Source organism: Triturus cristatus, chromosome 3_1 (genome assembly GCF_964204655.1).
Source record: "Triturus cristatus chromosome 3_1, aTriCri1.1, whole genome shotgun sequence".
NCBI lineage: Eukaryota > Metazoa > Chordata > Amphibia > Caudata > Salamandridae > Triturus > Triturus cristatus.
In genome coordinates, this window is record NC_140583.1 from 1,004,707,842 (window position 1) to 1,004,732,566 (window position 24,725).

At 50.9% G+C, this 24,725-nt stretch overlaps 1 protein-coding gene across 3 annotated transcripts in view; it reads left to right on the forward strand.

Annotated features, from left to right (window-relative positions):
• The window catches only part of SIK3 (SIK family kinase 3), a 632,054-nt gene that overhangs the window by 549,805 nt on the left and 57,524 nt on the right, over positions 1-24,725 (forward strand). For all 3 annotated transcript variants that reach the window (XM_085645705.1, XM_085645704.1, XM_085645703.1), the window contains exon 21: positions 12,506-13,374. In XM_085645705.1, the coding sequence (XP_085501831.1) occupies positions 12,506-13,374 (869 nt within the window). The remainder of the gene's footprint in view (positions 1-12,505; positions 13,375-24,725) is intronic.

Below are 24,725 nucleotides of genomic sequence, written 5' to 3' on the forward strand. Positions count from 1 at the left end.
CCGGCGGCTCCGGCCCCGGCGCCGTCGACGACTCCGGTCTCGACGCCGCAGGTCCCCGCGGGGCCCATGCCTGGGCCCCAGTCGACGCCGGTTGACCTTGTCACTCCTCCACCGGCGCCGACGCCTGAACCACCGACGCCGTCACCGGCGCCGCCGACGCCGACGCCTGTGACGCCGACGCCCCAGTTTAGCCCTCATCCGGACCCGACGCCGGCACGGCGTCCGCCGACGCCGCATCCGACGCCGCTAGAGACCTACCATCTCTACAGTCCGGTTCCGATCATTCCTCCTGTTTATCAGGAATCGGAAGAAGGGGGCGACTGGGAGGGGTTCGAGGACCCTCTGGCTGTTCAGTCACAGCTTTCTCAGGACTGGGCAGATGAACTGGGGGAGGCCAGCGGGCTGGACACCTCACCAGACGCTGGATTCACTTCTCCTCCGACCGTGGCTTCGGAGGAGGGTGCAGCATTTTCTGTGGTGCTGCGCAAGGCGGCTGAGGCCCTTGGGCTCGAGTTGCCTGCCGTGGCTGTGAGGACCAACATCCTCACTGAGGTGCTTCAAACCTCAGCAAGCTCCACTGAGCCTCTGCTGCCGTTTAACGAGGCCCTCACTGACGTTCTGCAGGGCACCTGGTCCAAGCCCTCCACAGTTCCTCCTGTGGATAGGAACGTTGCCAGGCGCCACCGCCCTGCTCCGGGCGACCCCAGCTTCCTGTCCCAACACCCCACCCCCGAGAGTCTGGTTATCCAGGCCTCTACTTCCCAATCCTCCTTCCCGACCGCTCCGCCGGACCGGGATTCCAAGAGACTCGAGCAGTTTGGCAAGAAACTGTTCTCGTCCCTTAGTTTGGGCCTGCGGTCTTTAAATACCGCCTGTCTCTTGGACCGTTATTCCCATTCTCTGTGGGATACGGTGGAGGACGTGCTGCCCCTGTGTCCGGAGGAGGTCCGGACGCGTCTTTCCCAGGCTCTGGCCGATGGGAGGGATGCAGGACGGCACGCCATAAGATGTGGGCTTGACACCACGGACTCGCTAGGTCGGGCGATTTCCACCACGGTGGCGCTCCGCCGCCACGCCTGGATGCGGTCCACGTCCTTTTCCGGGGATGTCCAGAACACCCTCATGGACATGCCCTTTGATGGCACTCGCCTGTTTGGTGAGAAGGCGGACAGTGCGCTGAACCGCTTTAAGGACTCCCGGGCTACGGCCAAGTCCTTGGGCCTCTCGGCTCCGCGGGCGCACACCTCCGCTTTTCGCCCCTTTCGTGGCCAAGGAAGGGGCGCCTCCTCACGTCCGCAGAGCCACCAGCCGCAGAACCAACCTGCGCGCGGTCGCGGACGTGGCTTCCGCCGTGGCGGAAATGGAGGCCGACGTGGTCAGCCCACATCCACCCCGGCAGCATCCGCCTCAAAGCCTTCCTAGTCCGAGCTTTCAGGCCCATACCACGCCAGTGGGCGGCAGAGTTCGCCATCACCTGCTCCACTGGCGGTCCATAACATCGGACAGGTGGGTGCTGCAAATCGTCCGAAGGGGCTACTCCCTCCCCTTCGAGACGACCCCTCCAGCCATGCCACCACAACACCACCGTATCTCGGGGGATCATTTGGATCTTCTCCGCGAGGAAGTTTCGGCTCTCCTGGCCAAGGGGGCCGTCGAGCGCGTTCCGAGTCCAGAAGTAGGTCGTGGTTGTTATTCCCACTACTTTCTGGTTCCCAAGAAGGGCAAGGGGGGCCTGCGCCCTATCTTGGACCTCCGGAACGTCAATGCCTTCCTCCGAAAGGAAAGGTTCAAGATGCTAACGTTGGCTCAGGTTTTAGCTGCCCTAGACCCTGGAGACTGGATGGTAGCGTTGGACTTGCAGGACGCATATTTCCATATCCCCGTCCTGCCGGCCCACCGGCGTTACCTGCGGTTCACGGTGGGCCAAGAGCACTTTCAGTTTACCGTGCTCCCCTTCGGCCTCACCAGTGCCCCTCGGGTGTTCACGAAAGTGATGGCGGTGGTCGCAGCTCATCTGCGCAGATCAGGGGTCCCAGTCTTCCCCTATCTCGACGACTGGTTGTTGAAGGCGGGCTCGCCCCAGGCAGTCGTCTCCCCCCTCCAGACTACGGCGGATCTCCTGCATTTGCTGGGGTTTTCCATCAACGTGCCGAAGTCACACTTGAGTCCCTCTCAGAAGCTCCTCTTCATCGGAGCGGTTCTCGATTCGGCGCAGTTCCGGGTCCATCCACCGGAACAGCGGGTCCGGGATATACAGGCCCTGATTCCCATCTTTCGGCCTCTATCCCGGGTTTCGGTCAGGCTAGTGTTGCGGCTTCTGGGGCTGATGGCCTCCTGCATCCTACTAGTGCATCACGCCAGGCGGCGCATGCGGGCTCTGCAGTGGGACCTGAAGTTTCAGTGGGCCCAGCATCACGGCAACCTGTCCGACCATGTCTTGATCTCGGAGGGCACTGCACAGCAGTTGCAGTGGTGGCTCACGGACCGCGAGTGGGTCAAGGGCAAGAGCCTCTCCCTTCCCCAACCGGAGCATGTCGTAGTGACGGATGCGTCCCTCCTGGGTTGGGGTGGCCATATGGGAGAGGCGGAGATCAGAGGCCTCTGGTCTCCGGCGGAGTCTCGTCTCCACATCAACCTGTTGGAGTTGAGAGCGATCCGGCTTGCACTGAAAGCCTTCCTTCCCTCTGTCAGGGGAAGTGTCGTGCAGGTGTTCACGGACAACACCACCGCCATGTGGTACTGCAACAAACAGGGCGGGGTGGGGTCGTGGACCCTTTGTCAGGAGGCTCTGCGCCTCTGGACATGGCTGGAACACCAGGGCGTCACCCTGGTGGTTCAACATCTGGCGGGCTCTCTGAACGCCAGAGCAGACGAACTCAGCCGCCGGTGCATGATGGATCACGAATGGCGTCTGAACTCCGAAGTGGTGCAAGGCCTCTTTCAGCAGTGGGGAGAGCCTTGGTTAGATCTATTCGCCACCGAAGAGAACGCGCAATGTCAGCAGTTCTGCGCGTTGGAATTTCCAAGGCGGCACTCGCTCGGCGACGCTTTTCGTCACGAGTGGAGTTGCGGTCTGTTGTACGCCTTTCCGCCTATACCACTTCTGCCCAGAGTGCTGAAGAAGATCAGGCGCGACCGGGCCCGAGTCATCTTGGTGGCTCCGGATTGGGCACGAAGATACTGGTATCCCGAGCTACTCAGTCTGTTGACCGATCCCCCGATACGTCTGCCCCTTCGGGAGGATCTTCTGTCGCAGCAGCAGGGGACGGTCCTCCACCCGAACCTGTCCAGCCTCCACCTCCATGCGTGGAGATTGAGCGGCGGCAGTTGATGCCATTTGACTTGCCTCCTGAAGTCTGTGATATCATTCTGGCAGCCAGGCGTCCCTCCACAAAGTCGGTATACGCCTGCCGGTGGAACAAATTTGTGGCATGGTGCACAGCAAAGGCTGTGGATCCCCTTTCCGCCCCTCTTTCTGAGGTTCTCCTCTTCCTTCTTTCTCTGGCCCGGCAGGGCTCTGCCCTGGGCACCCTGAAAGGTTATCTTGCTGCCATCTCCGCCTTCTTGCGGCTTCCTGATCAGCCTTCTCTTTTCAAGTCCCCTGTGGTTACACGCTTTCTCAAAGGCATTACACACACGTTCCCTCCTGTCCCTTTTGTAATGCCTCAGTGGGACTTGAATCTGGTATTGACCTTCCTGATGTGCGCTCCCTTCGAGCCTCTTCACAATTGCCCTCTTCGTCTTCTAACTCTAAAGACTGCTTTTCTGGTAGCCATCACCTCGGCTAGACGGGTGAGTGAGCTCCAGGCTTTATCTTCAAAGCCTCCTTTCCTATCTGTTCATCCGGACAAGGTTGTCCTTCGGCCTCGTCCCTCCTTTCTTCCTAAAGTGGTGACTCCTTTTCACCTTGGGCAGTCTGTCACCTTGCCCACCTTCTTTCCGCCTCCGCATCCTTCCAAAGAGGAAGAGAGGCTCCACCGTCTGGACCCAAAACGTGCGCTCTCCTTTTATCTGGACCGCACAAAACAGTTCCGGGTGGACGACCAGCTTTTTGTTGGGTACGTGGGCGCTAAGAAGGGGAAAGCTGTGCACAAACGAACCATCTCTCGGTGGGTCGTTTTGTGTATAAAAATCTGCTATTCCTTGGCTAAAAAGGACCCTCCTGTTGGGCTGCGCGCCCATTCTACTCGGGCCACGGCGGCTACTACTGCCTTGGGACGGGGAGTCCCTTTGCAGGACATCTGTCAGGCGGCGACGTGGGCTTCTCTACACACGTTTGCCAGGCATTATTGCCTTGACAGCCAAGTCCGGAGGGATGGCTTCTTTGGCCGTTCTGTCCTCCAGGACTTTCTGGTGTGATCTTGGTTCGCAGACCCACCACCGGGGATGGTATTGCTTGGGTATCTATTCTAAGGTGAGGAATCTAACTAACGTGTTTCTTTCAGATGAACAAGTTACTAACCTTCGGTAACGATGTATCTGTAAGAAACATTAGTTAGTTAGATTCCTCACCGACCCTCCCATCCTCCCCGTTCTGCGAACTGACATCTAGGGTTAAGGTTGTCCTTTCAGGCCCCTAGATTTTATTTTTGGCACCAGTGTCGGTCTTTGCATGGCTCTGCGTTCCTGGCGCGGAAGGCTATGTACAAGAACTGACGTCAGCGCGCGAGGGCGGCGTCTAAGTACTCCGACGACGTCATCCCGGCGCACGACGCCGACGACGGACGCGGAGCCGCAGACGACGCCTAGCGACGCGCAAGGGGTATTGCTGACGAAAAATCTTCCGGATCCAGTCTGACGCCTGGGGATATTCTAAGGTGAGGAATCTAACTAACTAATGTTTCTTACAGATACATCGTTACCGAAGGTTAGTAACTTGTTCTATATGGAGCCAAATAACAATGCCGTTTCTTTAAATGTTTTGAAAACATAAACAAAAATAATGTCATGAGCAATGCCAATAGCTCTAACTTTAACAATGCCGAGACCATTGCATTGTAAATGCTTGTCATGATAGAGATAATAAGAATTGGATATAGAAGCCCTCCATAGGCTGCCATTATGTGTCTGCAAATGGATACCGTGCCTTTAATAGTCTCCAGAGACCCCCGGTATCCCATGATGCACAACCAGAGGCTGTTACTTTCAGTTCTTATTTCCGGCTCCTGCTAGCAGGACCCTGGAGCATTGAGCTGTACCTTTTTTGGTATTTCATTCAAACTTTGTTTTATAATTGGATTTTTGAAGTTTCACTCGACGTCTTTGGCCTTTAGCTACCTTCTGCTGTAATTTTGTGGCAGAATTTCTACAGTTTTCTGGTCAAAATGCCATCTCTGTTTGACAAGTGTCCTGACTGTGGTAGGAAGAAGGCCAAGTCTGAAGCTCACAGAGTTTGTATTCTGTGTTTGCCTGTGTCTCATGTGCCTGACACCTGCACTATTTGTAAGACCTTTTCCAGGTGCACCCTGCGTGACAGGGAGAAGATTCGACTTCAAGGGCTGGAGCAGAGAAGACAGAAGGCAGCATCTTCAGCCTCTGGGCAAGGAGAGGGTAAGTCCTCTACCAAGACTCAGGCTTCGACCTCTGGGGGTCTTCCCAGTCAATAAACGGCAGTAAAACGATGCCGGTCCCGATCGACGTCGAAGGCTCAGACGAGATTGCCTTCGCGGGTTTCCCCGCGTTCGACGTCGACTAAACGTAGATCACCGTAGAGACATCATCGTCGTCGATCGGAGTCACACAGGCAACGCCGGTCGCCGTTGACACATCACCGCCGATCGCCATCGATGTCTACGAGAAGGTCGAAGTCGACGAGAAGATCGAATTCGACGAGAAGGTCGACGTCGAGGGATCGACACAGACGATCGAGGTACCATTCTGGGACTCGCTCCGTAGTGAGCCTATCATCGTCAACAAGAAGTTCGCGTTTCAGACGATGTCGACGCTTGCCGTCGAGCAGTGGATCGACGTTGATCCTGTCATCATCTATATGAGAGATCTTGCTCCCGGCATACTAGGGATACGTCTTCCACGAGTACGGGGAAGTACTCACCTACTCTAACGGACTCTCCCCCTCAGAGGGTGTCTCCTGTGGACGATATATCCACCTTCCAGGAGGTTCTGATTAGATGGGCTTTAAAGCTGAACATTCCCCTGCCTACTCCTGTGCCGTCAATATCGGTGTTCTATGAAACTCTACAGCAGAGACAAACATCACGCCCATTGCTCCCGTTAGTGCCTGGTTTGGGGGAACCGGCTAAGGAGCTGTTTTTGACGCCATCTTCTATAAAATCTGCACCTTCCAGGTTATAGAAGAAGTATCGCCCACCTGAGTCGGATCCTGCCTTCCTCCGACTGGACCCCACCCCGGACTCAGTCGTAGTAGTGGTGGCGGCACGAAAACAGCATGCTACGGCTCCCACTTCCATGGTGCCACCAGATAAGGAGAGCCGTAAGCTGGATTCGGTGGGGAGAAAAGCTTGCAACACCGCGGCTACATCCATGAAGGTGGCTAGCTCTACAGCCTTGCTGGGTAGTTACAACAGATCCCTAAGGGAGTCCCTTCAACAATTTGTGGATCTCCTACCTAGAGATAAACGGGAAGATTTTTAGGAGATAATGAATGAGGGCCTGATGGTTTCAAATCAAGTCATCAGCGCTGCAGCGGATACTTTACTCCTGGCGGCCCACGGGTATTGCCACGGAATTGCTCAACGTAGACATACTTTGCTTCGTCTTACGTCTCTGAAGCCGGAGGCGCAGCAGCGCATTTCCACTCTTCCGTTTTCTGGCACGACTCTCTTTGGCTCCCATGCGGACGACGAGATGGCCCGCATGAAGACTGAAATGGAGACTTTGAAGACAGTAGGTTTAGATATACCGAAAGAGCAGCGAAAAACCTTCCGCCCTTTCCAGTGGCGTTATTCCTCTCTGAGGTTTCAGCGGCCTCAGGGCCGTCAGTCCAACCAACAGCAGCAGTTTCAGCGGTCTTTTCAGCCGTTTCAGAAACGCCAACAGCGAGGACGATCCAACCAGCAGTCTGGACAGGGAAACAAGGCCCCTGCTGGTTCCAAGCCCTGAAGGGTTTCTTCCCCCTCATCGTTATCCACTCCGGTGGGGGGAAGCATTCAAAACTATCTGGCAGAGTGGCAGAAAATAACTCAGGACAATTGGGTGCTGAATATTGTTCGCAGTGGATTCTCAATACGTTTTACAAGCCCTCCTCTGTCGATTCCTCCAACTCGATTACTCTACATGCTATGTGAGTTGCAGAAGGAGGCCAACATCCTATTACAGAAAGGGCGATAGAAACGGTTCCTCTGGCACAGAGAGGAAAAGAACTGTATTCTCGGTTCTTTCTAGTTTGCAAGAAAGACGAGAACGAGTTCAGACCCATTCTCGACTTGCGACAGGCCAACAAATGGGTTTGCAGAGAAAAGTTTCGGATGTTGTCCTTGCATCAAATCTACCTTCAACTTCATCAGGGAGACTGGCTATGCACAATAAATCTGCAAGACGCATATTTTCACATGCCCATAGCAAGAAAACATCGCAAGTTCTTGCGTTTCACCGTGGGCAACAACCATTATCAATACTCCGTGCTGCCTTTCAGCCTGAAGTCAGCGCCTCGGACATTTTCCAAATGCATGGCCGTGGTAACTGTGCATCTGAGAAGGAACAAGGTGTTCGTCTACCCGTATCTGGACGACTGGTTGATCAAGGCAGCTTCGTTTCAGGAAGCGCTACTGCATTTCAATCGGACTTCCAATCTCCTACTTCGTTTGGGCCTCCACATCAACCTCACGAAGTCTGTCTCGACTCCTGTACAATGTTTACAGTACCTGGGAGCCACCATCGACACACGCACAGCAAACGTGTGTCCTTTGAAGGAGAAACACTTATCGATCCTTTGGAAGGCTCAAACTCTCATGATATGCCCTCCCGGACGGTGAGGAAAGTATCGTCTCTCCTGGGCTCCATGGCCTCCTGTATCTTCCTCACTCGGAACGCACGCCTCCATATGAGACCCTGCAAGAATGTCTGGAGGATCAGTAGGACCAGAAACTGGGGGATTAGGAAAACAGGATTCAGCTGTCGCAACAGGATTCAGCTGTCGCAACAGGCTCACCAGTCTATCTGATGGTGGTGTTTTACAGGCAATCTCCTCCGGGAGATTCCCTTCCACAAGGAGATACCGACGCAAACCATAGTGACGGATGCTTCTCTCCACGGCTGGGGTGCACTTTCAGACCACCTTCATATACAGGGTACCTGGTCCAGGAAAGAGGCCAAGTACCACATCAACTTCCTTGAACTTAGAGCAGTCCATTTGGCGCTGAAAGCCTTCCAGCCGTCGTTTCACACCAGTTCTCTGCTTGTTCAGACAGACAATACGACCACAATGTTTTACCTCAACAAGCAGGGGGGCTCGAGATCTCGAGTGTTATCTCGGGAAGCCGAGGCCATATGGAACTGGCTGTTTGCCAGGAACCTGACCATCACAACAACTCACTTCCCAGGTGTTCAGAATGCTCAGGCCGACGCGCGCAGCAGACTCATTCAAGAAAATCATGAATGGTTCTTAAACGACGAAGTGGTGCGAGACATCTTCGAAAGATGGGGTACTCCAGAAGTCGATCTGTTCGCTACCGCGGAAAACAGCAAATGCAGCGACTTCGCCTCCAGGTTTTACCAACCAGGGACTCTGGGGAACGCACTATGGATCAACTGGTCAGGCGGCTTTCTCTACGCTTTTCCACCAATTCCCCTGATCCCGACAGTACTGATCAAACTCTCGCAATCACGGGCCAGGATGATCCTCATTGCTCCGGAGTGGATCCCGTCAGTGGTGGTTCACAGACCTACTCCACCGGTCTCTCCTGCCACTTCTCCGTCTTCCTTGCCGGCCGGACCTTTTGACGAAGTTCGGCGGGCAGATGGTGCACCCCAACCTCTCGTCGTTGAGTTTGGCGGCATAGGTCCTGAGTTAGTACAGTACGGACATTTGAATCTCCCTCAGGACTGTATGGAGATATTGAAGGAGGCCAAACGACCATCTACATGCACGTCCTATGCATATAAACGGAAGAGATTTTGCATCTGGTGTGCATCTAAGAATGTGGATCCTACCTGCTGCAAGGAAGATGTCATCCTTCCTTACTTGCTACACTTGGCTCAATCTGGCCTTCAGTTTCATTCGATCAAAGTTAACTTGGCAGCTTTAACTGCTTATAGGAAATGTCCTTCACAAACTTCCTTTTTTCTAAATCCCAGTCATCAGAGATTTACTTGAAGGACTGAAGAAAGTGTTTCCTCCCGTTAGGCATCCTTCGCCTTCTTGGGAGCTCAGTGGGGTTCTTTTTCAGCTGATAAGGGAACCGTTTGAACCCATTCATAAGGCTTCTCTTCAGCATCTGTCTTGGAAGACGGCTTTCCTTGTGGCCATAACTTCTGCCCGCAGGGTTAGCGAACTTCAGGCATTATGTTGTAGAGAGCCTTATACAGTCTTTCATTCCCCTAAGGTAGTTATGAGAACTCAGGCCAAGTTCCTACCTAAAGTAGTTTCAGAGTTTCATGTAAACCAAACTATTACATTGCCTACATTTTTTTAGATTCCCTCTTCTCCTGCTGAGAGGTCGCTTCATTCTCTTGATGTTAGGAGGGTCCTGAAGTTCTATTTTGACAAGACTAAGGAGATCCGTAGATCAGGCCAGTTATTTGTAAACTATGGCTCGGTCCGAACTGGTCTAGCTACATCTAAACAATCCATTTCTAGGTGGATTGTTTCCTGTATTCAGCTGTGTTATCGGAAAGCCAACAAGACTTTGGTTAGTAAGCCTAGGGCTCACTCTACCAGAGGTAAAGCAGCTACTGCGGCTTTACTTAGTAATGTACCTATTTCGGAAATTTGTAAGGCTGCCACTTGGAAGTCAGTCCATACATTTACTAAGCACTACTGCCTAGACACTGATGCTAGGGCAGATGCTCAGGTTGGGCAGGCTTCTCTTCGTAATCTGTTTGCACAATAGTGCGATTGTTCTCTGTTTCTTCCACCGCCGGAGTTTTGTTTTGGGATGGGCTTGCTAGTCTATTCACATGATTATGACTATACATGGAAATCCCCTACAAGAGAAGGGTAGTTTCTTACCTGTAACTCCAGTTCTTTTGTAGGGGTATTTCCGTGATGGTCATAAGCAACCTGCCTGCCTCCCTGGTGGCAGAAACAGACGTACCAGGACTCAGCAGACATTGCTACTCTACGCCTTCAAAAATAACTGAAAGTAACTGCCTCTGGCTGTGCACCAGGGGTATCTGGAGACACTTAAAGGCACGGTATCCATTTGCAGACACATAATGGCAGCCTATGGGGGGCTTCTCTATCCATTCCTTTTCATCTCTATCATGAAAAAAGGAGTTTCGTGAAGGAGAGTTTTCTATGTGTAAAACTCAGCAAATTGGTAAATTTAAAAGTTAAAACTGGCTATCTTTTTTCTCTTCACGATGAAGTAATGGCCAGTGTAGCCTAGTTGATTAGGCTGCATTATTGTCTTTTTGTCTCTTAAGTCTCTATACATGCCTTCCTGAAGAAAGGCAGAAGAGAACAACTTAAGAAGATATATCTAATGAAGTGCTCCAGGGTACACACACATGGGCGGGACTATACACATGATTATGACTAACACGGAATTACCCCTAGAAGAGAACTGGAGTTACAGGTAAGAAACATCTCCTTTCTGGCTGTAATGTGGAGGTCCAGGTAAGTGGCATCATTACTGAATGGAGAAGTCACAGGCGAGTGCAAGCTCATTTCTGACCTCAATGTGGAGATGTCCAGGTGATTGTTACCTTTACTGAACGTAGCAGGTCCCATACGAGTGCGAACTCCTTACTAGTTGCAATGTCGAGGTCTGTTGTTGGCTGTCACTGGTACGAAGTATAAGAGCCCACAGGCGAGAGTGAGCTTGTTAATGAGTGCGGTGTGTTACCAATACATAGAGGGGGTGCAAGATGAGTGCCAGTATTACCAGTGCCAAATGCAGACTGTACCAAGACCCATAGATCAATTAGAGCTCCGATTTGAGTGAGGTTGTATGACACTCAATCAAGGTTAATAATGGCAACCTACAATTAAATCCATCCACTACATGAACATGTTAAGTATATTATTATTTTTACCTATGCATTGTCTACCTAACCATGTTAACTGTTGAAATTCATTTACTATACTTACCCTGCTTTGTAGGGGTATGACGATGTAGTGGATGCGATAGTATTGTCATGCAATGTAGCGCTAGGAGCCCAGTAACCTCCTCCATTGCATGGTATGAGTGTGTGTACTGAGTGTGAAGAAGTTGATTGCCACTCGAATATTTGATCCCATGTGTTTCTTGTACACTATATCCATGGCATAGTTTCCTTGAGTAGCACAACTCCCAGTGCCCCTTTGATTTGCACATTGTATTTAAGGCAGTACTTTGTTTTCAAGTGTGTCGGAGGCTTTGAAAAAGCCCTCGTAACAACCCTACACCCTATCCAAGCCACCCCCATGCTCAATTGTCACCCACTTTATCCTTCTTACCTTTACCTCGCTCTCCTCTTCTTTTTTTGCCGTGGGTCATTTCCTCTTCTTCACTACCGGGTTGCATTGTAAAAAAAAGAAAAAAAAGTCCATTGCGACCGGTTTTATCCTTTTTAAAAAAAATGAAGTATGTATTTTTACAATTTCTATCGTAATAGGAATTGTAGAAAGTGTTTCCAAGGTTTATCCCACCTACCCCCCTCCCCACCTTACGACCCAGGATTCTATCCAGTCCTGAATATCCTTTCCTCTAAATTATTCTATTTTCATGGAAAGCTATATTGTCATTATGGCCTTTCTCCAAAATGAAGTTTCATAGGCCTGATTTCCTCATGCTGGCTTCCTTCTTTCTGAACTTTCACCATATTGACAAAATATCCACTGGCACCATGCCTGCGAGTGTGCCTAGAGTGGGATCATTGACAGCATATCTCCATTAATCCATTCTGTGTATGCTGTGAAAGTGTGAGTGTGTTGTTCTACCCCAGTAACCCTGTCGCTTGCCATGCTTGGTGTGAGTGTGCTGACTGAAGATCATCCAGCATTTTATCTTTCAGAGCTGAATATGCTCGAATTATTCCTTATCCTAAGGCTCAGAATAATTCTGTCAAGTGAATCTGTGAAAGATTCCCAGTGCTGGATAGCCATAAATTAGGGACATGTCATTTTTAATCAGCAGTGACAGAAATCCTCCAATGTTAGTGGGTAGCATGCAGAGTTGGATCAAAGTAGCTGTTCTCTAAATGGTATGTCTGTGTTTCTTGTATGTTTTGAGGATGGTGTGCATGATTATTAACTTCTCTGATATATGCTGAGGGTAGCTAGCCACTCTCAAGGAGACCCTGTCTTAGTACGCTGTATGAGTGTGTATGTGTGTGTGAGAGTTGGCATCATAACTGCAGTAACATCTGTTTTGCCTCTTTGCAGCTTAAATATGAGCAGGTTTCCCCCTGCGAACTACGAGCAGGTTCACCTTCATCCCCACCTTTTTCCCGAGCAGCCAAGGGCCCCCACCACAAACTACAGTCCTGCATCAGGTGTGCCATATTCCCAGGCACAGGTCCTGAAAGTCCCACAGCTGGACCAATTCCCCAGTTTTTCTCAGAGCGCCCAGCAGAATTATCCCACCTCAGCACTGCAGCAGGCACTGCTCTCCCCAACACCTGGGGACTATATGCGTCACCAGCAGCAACAGCAGCAGCAGCAACAAGTGCCACACATGCTCCAGGGACTCCTGTCGCCCCGGCACTCTCTGACTGGGCACACAGATGTGCGGCTGCCGCAAGTGGAGTTTGCACAATTGATCAAGCAGCGCCAGCAACAACAGCAGGAGTTTAACGAACTAGTCAGACAAATGAACCAAGGGGATGCTGGGACAATGGGCCAGAACCTGTCTGAACTTCAGAGCTTGTCGTTGCCTTATCAGAACGCTGACTCCTATTCTCACCACCACACCAGCCCTCAGCACCTGCTGCAAATCCGAGCCCAAGAGTGTCTACAGCAGCAGGCACCTACACCAGCACATCGGTATGGACACCAGCCGCCCCTCGTACATTCTGAAAGCATGGAGGAGGAGAGTTCGAGTGACGGGGGCAGGGACAGCTTTGACAATGAGCCAGAGACTTTGTGCACAATGACCAAAGGCTGCCACGAAAGCCCACGGCTGCACAGTGCCAGTGGGCACGGGGACCCTGAATCTTTGCGTAGGACAACGCCTCATGGTCAGGACTCTTCACCGCATCATTACAGACATTCACCTGTCCCTGGTTTTGGTAGAAATAAAACGCCCAGCAGAGGTAAGTTGAAGATGGTGTCATGTAAAGGGGTTGATTTTGGTACAATTGGTACCCAGAGGATTGTTACATGATGTTTGCAGGAGAAATGCAGAGGTCTTTGTAGTTGAAAGCAATCACTATAGATAGCTCATGGTAATGTCCGAGGCCAGTGAGAAAACACATAAAGGCAAGCCCTTATGAACTTCATAGCTGCTGATGGATGGTAGGTAAACACGTGACCCCAGAAAGCTATGGAAACCGAATTAAGCGCCCTCGCTACAAATACATAGTAGGTAAAGGTTGCTCTGGTAAAAAAACAATGGAAGCTACTCCAGTGTAATTCCTTCAAGATAAGTAAACAGATGGTTGTTTTATGGCCGCTGTTAGGCAGGTAGTGGGAAGCAGTTTAGAGTTTGGGCAATCTGTTAAATGTATCAGAAATCCCTTTCAAGATCGATCTTCTGTACCAGTGATAAGCAGGTAAAGATTTTCACTGGCTTGACTAGGCCTCTGCGATAAAGGAATAATCCCCAATCTCTTTTAGGTCTTTACCTTTTTTTAGGTATATTTTGCAACAATGGTTGAAATGGCATGGCAAACTTACTTGTCAGGATACTGCACTGCTCAGATGTTAATTCCATTAGGGCATGGGAATGCATCCAATGTAGTTGGTCATAGCAATAGGACTCAGCGAATGATTGCATGCAGATGCTACTGATTGTGAATTATTGTATGTGGCTGACAACCAGACAATTTCTTCGGCACTGCTAGGTTTTGGCTGCTTTCATAAACATATACATGGGAAACAAGAAGAGACGGGCACTGCTCTTTAATGCCTGAACCCAGAAAGTAAAGGTAAACGAGCTGTTTGGGGAAATGTTGTTGCAAAACCAGTAACTGAACCTCAGTTTGTCAGGCGGCATTTAGAATTTTCATTGATAAGATCAGTTAAACACTACCTCCCTTGTGAAATCCATCTAGGTAGTCATTCTTCGAAAGTAATGCACAATTCCCTGTTTCAGAAGCAGCTTGTTTTATCCCCTGCAGATCCAGGGAGTACAGCCACTCAGCAACCTTTCTCTTAAGGGTATAAGTCAGCAGTTTAATTAGAGGTTATGTCAGGACTACAATGTTTGTGTTGTAGAGTCAAGCACCCTCCTAGAGGCCTACTCTCATTGTATGTCTTCCTGCCTTTATCTCATCAAATTGTGTAATCAGTCATTTGCTGTAACCATACCTGAATTCCAAGAATTTGCTTTTTTTTTTTATCAGAGATTAATTTTGTTTTGTATAAAATTCCAAATTTTTAATACAGTTCATCTCATAGATTTTACAGGACATAATAGTAGTGGCCATTTATATTTTTCAGAAATTTCACCATGCGGCTCTTTTATGAAATGATTGTAACACGTTACCTTGTGATGCGTTTACATGTCTATTATATAAGAAAGCGATTCCCAAAACTTTGCGACCCTCTGTTCTCTTGATCAATTGGCCGTTGGCAGCGGATCCCCATTACATGACTTTTTTGGCATAGCTAGGTTCGATGGTAGGATGTAAACCTAGCCTTGGCAGCTCTTTCATTGTAATCCCTGCAAAGAATTGAGCTGAAGGTAGGGAGAATAGTGTGTGTAATGCAAGGATATGTCTAATCTTTCTTTTCACAATATTTATGCGCCCTAAGGTCATGCAGAGACCGCATCTGTTTGTTGTTCTTGAACGATCAGCCTGGATCTGGACACATCCAGCCAAAATTAGCCAGGGCCACTGGGGCACTGCGGCACACAGTTTAGGAACCACTGGGTCACAAGTTCATACCACACATTACTCACGTGAACTAATGGGCGATCAGTTTATATGCAATGATCAACACTGCAGATCACAAAATTGATTTTATGACTCTTTGCAAAATGGAATTCGATCCCCTTTAAGGGCCAAAGTGATGAATCATCTCATCATCTCATGAGATAAAAATACAGGACTTTCCTCCCTTTCCAGCAAGCTAAAGGACCCTGGGATAATTAATATATTCAAATAGGCCTGTAAAAGCATATACAATATTCTAAATGGAAGTCTTAAAGCATATTTGGGCAACAATTCCAGTATGACTGCTAGATCTGATCTAACAACTTGTTAAGAACTCTACAACTCTTATGTAAGCTGTTGCATTGCTACCTAGAAGAGTCGAAGCAAGGGTATACGTATGTCAGGTGCCCCGCAAACGCGCACACAGAAACACCGGGAGACTCACTTCCGGTTGGAAGGGTGAGTCCCGGTCTAGTGGTTGCGGCGCACGAGAGGTCGGAGAAACACTTCCGGGGGAAACGCTTACACTGCGCGTTTCCCGCCGGCTCAGTGCTTCGGATTCAACCGGATCCCCCGAAGACGTGACTGCCGAGTTCCGAGTCGAGTTGACTCCCGCAACCTGGTTCCAGTAAGTCTAAGGCGTGCTTGTGTATTCCTGCTCACCGCGCTGGAGCGCCCTACTGGTCACCGAGAATTCCCGCCGCAGAGGCTGCCTGAATCCCAGAGCGCCGGAGTGCTCGTGGGATATTTGTTTCTATTATTGGAGACCTTTTGTTCGTTTAGCGCAGGAGCGCTTGGGGGGAGGTTTTAGTTTACTTAGCGCAGGAGCGCTTAGGGAGCACTTTAGTTTATTCAGCGCAGGAGCGCTTAGGGAGCACTTTAGTTACTTAGCGCAGGAGCGCTTGGGGGTTTTCTTCAATCCTACAACGCAGGTGCGTTGTTGGGATACTGGTTTTGCTTCACTTCAGCGTGGGTGCGCTTAGGGGGTACTGAAGAGTCCATAGCGCAGGAGCGCTACTGTGACGAAGTACCCATTTCGTTTTGGAACTGTGTTCTAGCACCTACGTTGCCATTGTTATAGCTTGCCCCCGTAGTTTACCGCTTTATTGTGCAAGAACACCTTGCGCATGGTTTGACCTTCTTTTCACCTCACCGGCGCAGGAGCGCTTTACTTTGATTTTCGGAAGGAGTAGTGTCCAGGAGTTCTTCGCCTGGAGCAGCGCCGATTCTGGTTGCCATGATCCGAAGAAGCATCGGTGAGTCCCCGGAATGACTTTCTTTTCTCTGTGTGGGTTGGCGTGGGTGCTGTAGAACAGGGGTTAGGATTCCTTATTGATATAGTCCTTCCTGTCTTCCATAGGGCCCAGGATACTTCCACACCAAGCCACTACGTCCTTTCTGGCTCCCTTCCCTGCGTCCATCTCATCCCCGTTGGTTCCTACTATTCACGAGGGTCAGGTGGGTACAGGGACGGGTGCTCTTGTCGTCTCTGCGGAATCACCTCGCAAGCAAAGGTGAGTCTTGTGAGGTACACGACAACGTAGTATCACTGCTGCGATTTCAAAATTCCAGCTTACAGGTATTTAGAAACAAGATGCAAAACAAAGAACCCATGCCATATGAAAACTGTGGCTCCATTTATTATACTAAAGTAGAAAACACAAGCAATTGCAAAGCCAACAGGGCTGGCGTTAAAGTGAAAAAGGTTTTCAAAAATTCTGTTTGCATGAGCTGCATGTGCCCATGTATCTACTATGGTAATGGCAGGGAGTAGAAAAATGAATGTTCCAGGCATGTGAGCTGTAGATCACATGCTTATGCATAGATCGCCATCTAGTGTTGTGCCCGGATTAATGCACTTTGTTTTTCTTCGAAGAAGTCACATTTTCAAATTCAAATTTATTTGATTTAGTTCTCTACTGAGAACAACAAATAGAATGATAGAACAATAAAAGGACCCTATTGCCCGTCAGTGTGACTCCGAGCAGGACTGGAAGACGCTGGCGACCTCGACGTCTCCTCTGACCCGGGGTTTGCCTCTCCCCCGCCTACCATGGAGGAGGGCGCCTCCTACACGATGGTGCTCCGTCAGGCAGCTGAGGTTCTAAACCTTGATCTCCCTACGGTGGCCCTTACAACTAATCTCCTCACTGAGGTGCTCCAGGTGGCGTCCACTTGCTCCCATTTAACGACGCCCTCACTGACGTCTTGTTGGGCCCTTGGTCGCGGCCAGCCACAGGGGCCCCTGTGGAAAAGAATGTCGCCAGGCGTCACCGCCCGGCACCTGGTGACCCTGCTTTTCTGACCACTCATCCTACGCCTGAGAGCCTGGTTATCCAAGCCTCGACGTCGCTGAGTGCCTTTCCCACGGCTCCGCCTGATAAGGACTCTAAGAAGCTGGAACAGTTCAGTAAGCGGTTGTTCTCTTCGGCCAGCTTGGGGCTGCGGTCAGTGAACACCGCCTGCATATTGGGCCGCTATTCCCACTCGGTGTGGAATACGGCTGCGCAGGTGTTGCCTCAGTGTCCTGAGGAGACCCACGCTGTGCTGTCCCAGGCGGTTGCTGAGGGTAAGGATGCGGCTAAGTTCGCCATTCGGTGTGGTTTGGACACCGCAGACTCACTGGGTAAGGTGATTTCTACGACTGTGGCGCTTCATCGCCATGCCTGGTTGAGATCTACCGGGTTCTCGCCAGATGTCCAAAGCTCGCTGATGGCACTCTCCTCTTTGGCGATAAGGCCGACAGTGCACTGGAGCGTTTTAAGGACTCGCGGGCCACGGCCAAGTCCTTGGGTCTTTCCGCGAAGAGCCCGGCCACTCCTGGTTTTCGTTCCTTTCGCGGCCACGGCAGAGGCGCCAGGCACGTTCCTTCGGCAAACCTGTGCAGAACCAGCCTCAGCGCGGACACAGCTTCCACAGGGACGGGTCTGGGAATCAGCGTGGGAGTCAGTCCGCACCCGCAGCTTCTACCTCCACACCTTTCTAATCCGAGCTTTGTGGAGCACCCCACGCCGGTGGGTGGCAGGGTCTGCCACCACCTTCCCCACTGGCGCAGTATCACATCAGACAAGTGGGTGTTGGAGATCATCCGCAGGGGTTACTCCCTTCCCTTTCAGTCCTCCCCTCCAGCCATGCCACCTCGGTGCCACCACATGCCGGGGGATCACTTGGTACTTCTCCAGCAGGAAATCACGGCCCTCTTGGCCAAGGGGGCCATCGAGTGCGTTCCTGGGCCGGAAGTAGGGAGTGGTTATTTTTCCTACTACTTTCTGGTCTCCAAGAAGGACAAAGGGGGCCTGTGCCCCATCTTGGACCTCCGGAACGTCAGTCGCTTCCTCCGGAAGGAGAAGTTCAAAATGCTAACTCTGGCTCAGGTCCTGGCTGCCCTTGACCCTGGAGACTGGATGGTAGCGTTGGACTTACAGGACGCATATTTTCACATCCCCGTCCTTCCGGCCCACCGACGTTACCTGCGGTTCACAGTAGGCAAGGAGTGTAAGAAAGTGGCTCTGTGTATACTGCACCAAAGAAAGGTTCAGTGTGCACAGAGTCCACAGTCCCCAGAGGTTTGGCAGAGGCTAAAGTTAGATATAACCTTACTCTCTAAAGTGATAGCTTGGTCGAGCAGTAAGGCAGTATCAGAGGACAGTGTAAAGCATTTGTTGTACACACTCAGTCAGCAAATGGTCTCATACACTCAAGAACTGAACTGTAGGCCAATTTTCTGATGGATATATCTGCCAGTGGATTCCTCACCTTGTGAATATCCCCTGTGCCATCAACATTCGGAAACTTTTGTAGCAGTCCATGCCGATGAGGTCGAAGACGACATCACAGAGACATGGCTACGCTCGCGACTCCGCTGACGTCACTCTCTCTCTGTAGCTGTTCTTGTTACTTTGTTTTCAGCTGGTTTCTCTCTCTCTTATTTTGCTGAAATGTTGACGAAGAAGTCTAGATTTAAACCTTGTCGAGAATGTGGGAAACACATGTCGATAACGGATCCGCATGAAGACTGCGTGTGGTGCCTGTCTTCGGACCATGATGTGGAAGGATGTTCTTGCTGTCGCAAGATGAGCTCCAAGGCTCTTAAGGAGAGGGAAGCGAAATTGTTCATCGCAAAGATGAAGAAGGAAAAAAGAGGCCGGAGAAGGTCGAGATCGAGGTCGGCGTCGAAGTCGACTTAGGGGCATGCTATAAGAAGCACAAGAAAAAGAAGAGGCACTCATCTCGACATCACTCGGATAGGGATGCGGCTCCGAGATCGACATCGCCCTCCCGACGCCGTAAGGACTTTGTATCTCCTTCGCCTGTTCCTGATTCTCCTATTGGCCTATCGTCACCTGTGGCTTCACCGGAGCATTCTCCGGCTCCATCTTCGACGCTGGCTCCATCTCTGGCTCTGGCTTCATCTCTGGCTCTGGCTTCATCTCCGGCTCTGGCTTCATCTCCGGTTCCGTGTGAGGAACCTCATGCTCCGGATGAGCCTTCTGCTCCGCTGATTACACCGTCGGCGCCGGTCGGCACAAGTCCGGTGATGCCTGAACAATATCCTGCGTTTCCAGGACCAGGTCAGGACCCTATGCATTATCTTAATGCGATGTACGGAGTTTTCTCCAGAGTCATGTACCCCTCTGGTGCACCTTCGGTTCCTATGGGTCCTATGGCCTTCAGTTTGGGAGTTCCCCAAGCTTATCCTCAGGCTCCCTTCATGCCATTTTTTCCGGTGACGCCGTCTTGGCATCTACCGGCGCCGAGGACATTGAAGCCGCTCCCTTCCTCAACGGCGCCGACTCGACCTCGTTCTACGCCGGCTGTTCCATTGGATCCATGCTCGATGCCGGCTCCGGCGCCGTCTGATTCGGTCACGGTGCCGCCGACTCCGGTTGTGAGGATCAGGTCTAGGAGGGAGGCCCAAAGGGTGCTGGATGAACAGAGATACCTGATTGAGGAAGGTGAGCTTATGGAATCAGACGATGTGTTTGATGAATTGAAGGAGGCTAGTGGCCTGAACTTATCACCTGAATGGGAGATTACTCCTCCTTCTGATGTTCCTTCAAAGGATGTGGCACCATACCATGCAGTTATAAAGAAGGCGGCTGAACTTTTAGATCTGCAGTTGCCTTCTGCAGAGTTCAAGCCTAACATCCTAACAGAAGTTCTGCACTCTCCTTCTACTGTTTCTGAGCTTTTAGTCCCTTTTAATGACGCCATTATAGAGCCAGTAATGGAGGTGTAGCGTAAGCCCTTTTCTGCTCCGGCAGTTACTAAAGTTATTGCCAGGAGGTATAGGGCAGCTCCAGGGAACCCAGACTTTTTGACATCTCACCCATCCCCGGAGAGTCTGGTGGTTCAGGCTGCCTGTTCCAGAAAGTCATCAGGTTATTTTCCCCAATTCCCGAGTGACAGGGAAGCGAAGAAATTGGATCAGTCGGCCAAGAAGGTCTTCTCTTCTGCCAGCATGGCCCTTAAATCGACGAATCGCACCTGTCTTTTGGGCCGATATAGCCATGCTCTTATAGACTCAGCAAAGCAGCTAGCCCCAAAGCTGTCAGAAGAGGATAGGATAAGTTTCAATGAGGTCCTTTCGGATACCCAAGCGGCGGCACGTCAGGTGATCCAAAGTGGCTTGGATACAGCTGACTCAGTTGCAAGAGTCATGGGATCTTCTGTTGCCACCAGGAGGAGTGCGTGGCTTAAATCTTCAGAATTCTCCCCTGATGTCCAGTCAACGCTCTTGGACTTGCCTTTTGATGGCTCTGGACTTTTTGGCAAGAAAGCGGATGCTGCGCTTGAAAGATTTAAAGAGAGTAAGGCCACGGTTAAATCTTTGGGCCTTCAATCTCAGCCAAGGGGTTCGTGCAAGAGGTACAGGGGCTTCGGAAGGTCAACCTTTTGTTCTTACAGACAGCCCCAGCAGCAGCAGCAAAACACTCTGTATAAGAGCTACAGAGGCAGAGTCAGTGGTTGCACTCGAGGTCGTCAGCTCTCCTCTTCCTCTTCCTCCTCCTCCTCCTCCTCTTCCTCCTCCTCAGCCTCTCCCACCACTGCAAAGCAGACCTAGATCCATTATTCTGGATCGTGCTGGTCCTGTGGGGGGCCGGCTTACCCATTTTCTACAAGATTGGGAATCGGTTACTAGACCTTTGGGTTCTAGATCTTGTAGAAAATGGGTATGACCTTCCCTTTCAGGAATTCCCTCCAAATTACCCTCCTTGTCAAGGGGCTTGCTCAGAGGACCACCGTCTTCTCCTGCAGGAGGAAGTCCTGACGTTACTAAAAAAAGGTGCGATAGAGGTGGTTCCAGAGCAGGAGAGGGGTCAGGGATGCTACTTGATTCCGAAAAAGGACGGCAGATTGCGTCCAATATTGGACCTCAGGATCTTGAATCTTTTTCTGAAGCAAGAGAGGTTCAAGATGCTCACCCTTGGGCAGGTTCTTCAAGCGCTGCATCAGGAGGACTGGATGGTGTCGATCGATTTGCAGGATGCGTATTTCCACATCCCCATCCTGAAGTCGCACAGGAAGTATCTCCGGTTTACGGTAGGATCGCAGCATTATCAGTTTGCGGTCCTTCCATTTGGTCTTACTACTGCACCTCGAGTCTTCACGAAGGTGATGGCAGTGGTGGCAGCCCATCTCAGAAGGTCGGGATTTCAGTTTTCCCCTATCTGGACGACTGGCTGATCAAAGCGGAGTCGCCAGAGAAGGTGCTTCATCATCTGCAGGTTACAACTCAGCTGTTGTACAAATTGGGTTTTTCGATAAATGTGCCCAAATCTCACCTGGTGCCCTCTCAGCGCATCCTGTTCATAGGGGCGGTACTGGACACTACTGTGTGTCGGGCATTCCCACCTCCACAAAGGATTCTCGACATACAGGAAATGATTCCCTTGTTTTACAATGGAGCGGTCGTTCCAGTCCTGAAGGTCCTTCGCCTGCTCGGTCTGTTTGCTTCCTGCATTCTGTTGGTCTACCATGCACACTGGCACATGAGAGCCCTCCAATGGTGCCTCCACAGGCAGTGGTATCCGCACAAAGGAGATCTCAGGGAGTCTGTGAGGATCTCCGGAGAAGCTGCAGCGGATCTGTCTTGGTGGAGCGTGGAGGGTAATCTGTCTCAAGGAAAGCCCTTCCATCTACCTCCGTCGGTGGCAACAGTGATAACGAATGCCTCTACCCTAGGGTGGGGAGCACATCTGGAGGATCTGGAGATCAAGGGTCTTTGGTTTCCAGAGGAAAGGTTGCTTCACATCAACCTTCTGGAATTGCGGGCGATACGTTTGGCGCGCAAGGCCTTTCTCCCTTCCCTTCGCGGTCAGTCTGTTCAAGTCCTGACGGACAACACTACCGCGATGTGGTATGTCAACAAGCAGGGAGGAATGGGGTCTCTTTGTCTCTGCAGCGAGGCTCTGCGTCTCTAGTCCTGGGCTCAGGATCATTGGATTTGTCTGATGGCAAATCATCTGGCCGGGGTTCTGAACGTACGTACGTGCAGACAGTCTCAGTCGGCAGTTTTCCGCTGACCACGAGTGGAGGCTTCATCCAGAGGTGGTTCATCACGTCTTTCGGATGTAGGGAACTCCTCGGGTGGACCTGTTTGCCACTCACGAGATTGCTCACTACCCGTCATTCTGCAGTCTCCAGTTTCCGATGCAGGGAGCGTTGGGGGATGCGTTTCAGTTGAGTTGGGGCTCACAACTCCTTTACGCGTTTCCTCCCATACCCTTGATTCCTCGGGTTCTGAGGAAGATTCGCCAAGACCAGTTCCAAGTCATATTGATCGCCCCGGATTGGCCAAGAAGGGTGTGGTATACGGATCTTCTCCACCTCTCCTCGTGCCCTCCGCTCCGTCTCCCTCTGAGGGCAGACCTCCTCTCGCAGTCGGAGGGGCAGGTTCTACACCCCCACCTCCAGAGCTTACACCTTCATGCCTGGAGAGTGAACGGGGCAATCTGAATTCTTTTTCTCTTCCGCCAGATGTTGTAGATGTAATTTTGTCTGCTAGACGTCATTCCACCAAATCTATCTATTCCTATAGGTGGTGTAAATTTGTGCTCTGGTGGGGGGAGAAGTCAATTGATCCTTTGAGGGCTCGTTTATCTGACATTCTGCAGTTTGCCCTTTCTCTTGCTCAGCAAGGTTTTGCTGTAACCACTGTAAAGGGATACTTATCGGCTTTGTCGGCATTCCTTTGCTTGCCGGATCAGCCGTCCTTGTTAAAATCACCTATTGTTTTACGTTTTCTGAAAGGCCTTACAAACAAGTTTCCTCCTACTCCTTTTATTGTGCCTCAATGGGACTTAAATCTTCTCTTAACTTATCTAATGGGTTCTCCTTTCGAGCCCTTACACAAGTGTCGCTTGAGACTGTTGTCTTTCAAGACGGTTTGCGATAACCTCGGCAAGGAGGGTAAGTGAGCTTCAAGCTCTGAGTTCAAAACCCCCGTTCTTGACCATTCATGCTGAAAGAATGGTACTCAGGACCAGGGCTGCTTTTCTGCCTAAGGTGGTAACTCCTTTCCATCTGGGGCAATCCATTACCCTCCCTACCTTCTATCCTCCCCCTCACCCTTCCAAGGAGGAGGAGCGGCTTCACCGTCTGGACCCAAAGAGAGTGGTGAGCTTCTACCTTGACAGGACAAAAGACTTTTGAGTTGATGACCAGCTCTTCGTGGGCTTTGTTGGCTGCAGGAAAGGCAGAGCGGTGCACAAGCGCACCCTTTCCAGAAGGATTGTCTTGTGCATCAAGATATGCTACTCTTTGGCTGGTAAGGAACCTCCAGAGGTTTTAAGGGCTCATTCTACTAGAGCGAAGTCTTCTACGTCTGCCTTGTCTAGAGGTGTTCCTGTGGAGGACATTTGTAGGGCGGCAACTTGGGCCTCCCTCCACACTTTTGCGAAGCATTACTGCTTAGATTCCGAGGTGAGGAGGGACGGACACTTTGCTCGTTCCGTCCTTCAGGACTTTCTGGTATAGAAGGGCGGACACCCTCCTCCGGGAGTGGGACTGCTGTGGGAATCTTTTCACAAGGTGAGGAATCCACTGGCAGATGTATCCATCAGAAGAACAAGTTACTTACCTTCGGTAATGCTTTTTCTGGTGGATACAGTATCTGCCTGTGGATTCCTCACTGACCCACCCGCCTCCCCATTGTCCACCCTTGTAACCCTGCAATTTATATGATGGTGTTTCAAAAGTGTATTTGTTATTGTCAACGGCATTGTGCTATTTCTTTTGCCTTCCAATTTATTCTCCACACTGTGTGTGTTGATTTGTATATTATGTACTGTGTATATATTGCTGTCAGCCCGTCCGTGTGCCTCGAAGGCACGGAAAAAAGGGCGGTACGGACGTCATCACGCCGACAAGGTCTTCTTATGGAGCCGGTTACGTCAGCGGAGTCGTGAGCGGAGCCGTGTCTGTGACGTCGTCTTCGACCGCATCGGCGTGGACTGCTACAAAAGTTTACGAATGTTGCTGGCGCAGGGGATATTCACAAGGTGAGGAATCCACAGGCAGATACTGTATCCACCAGAAAAAGCGTTACCAAAGGTAAGTAACTT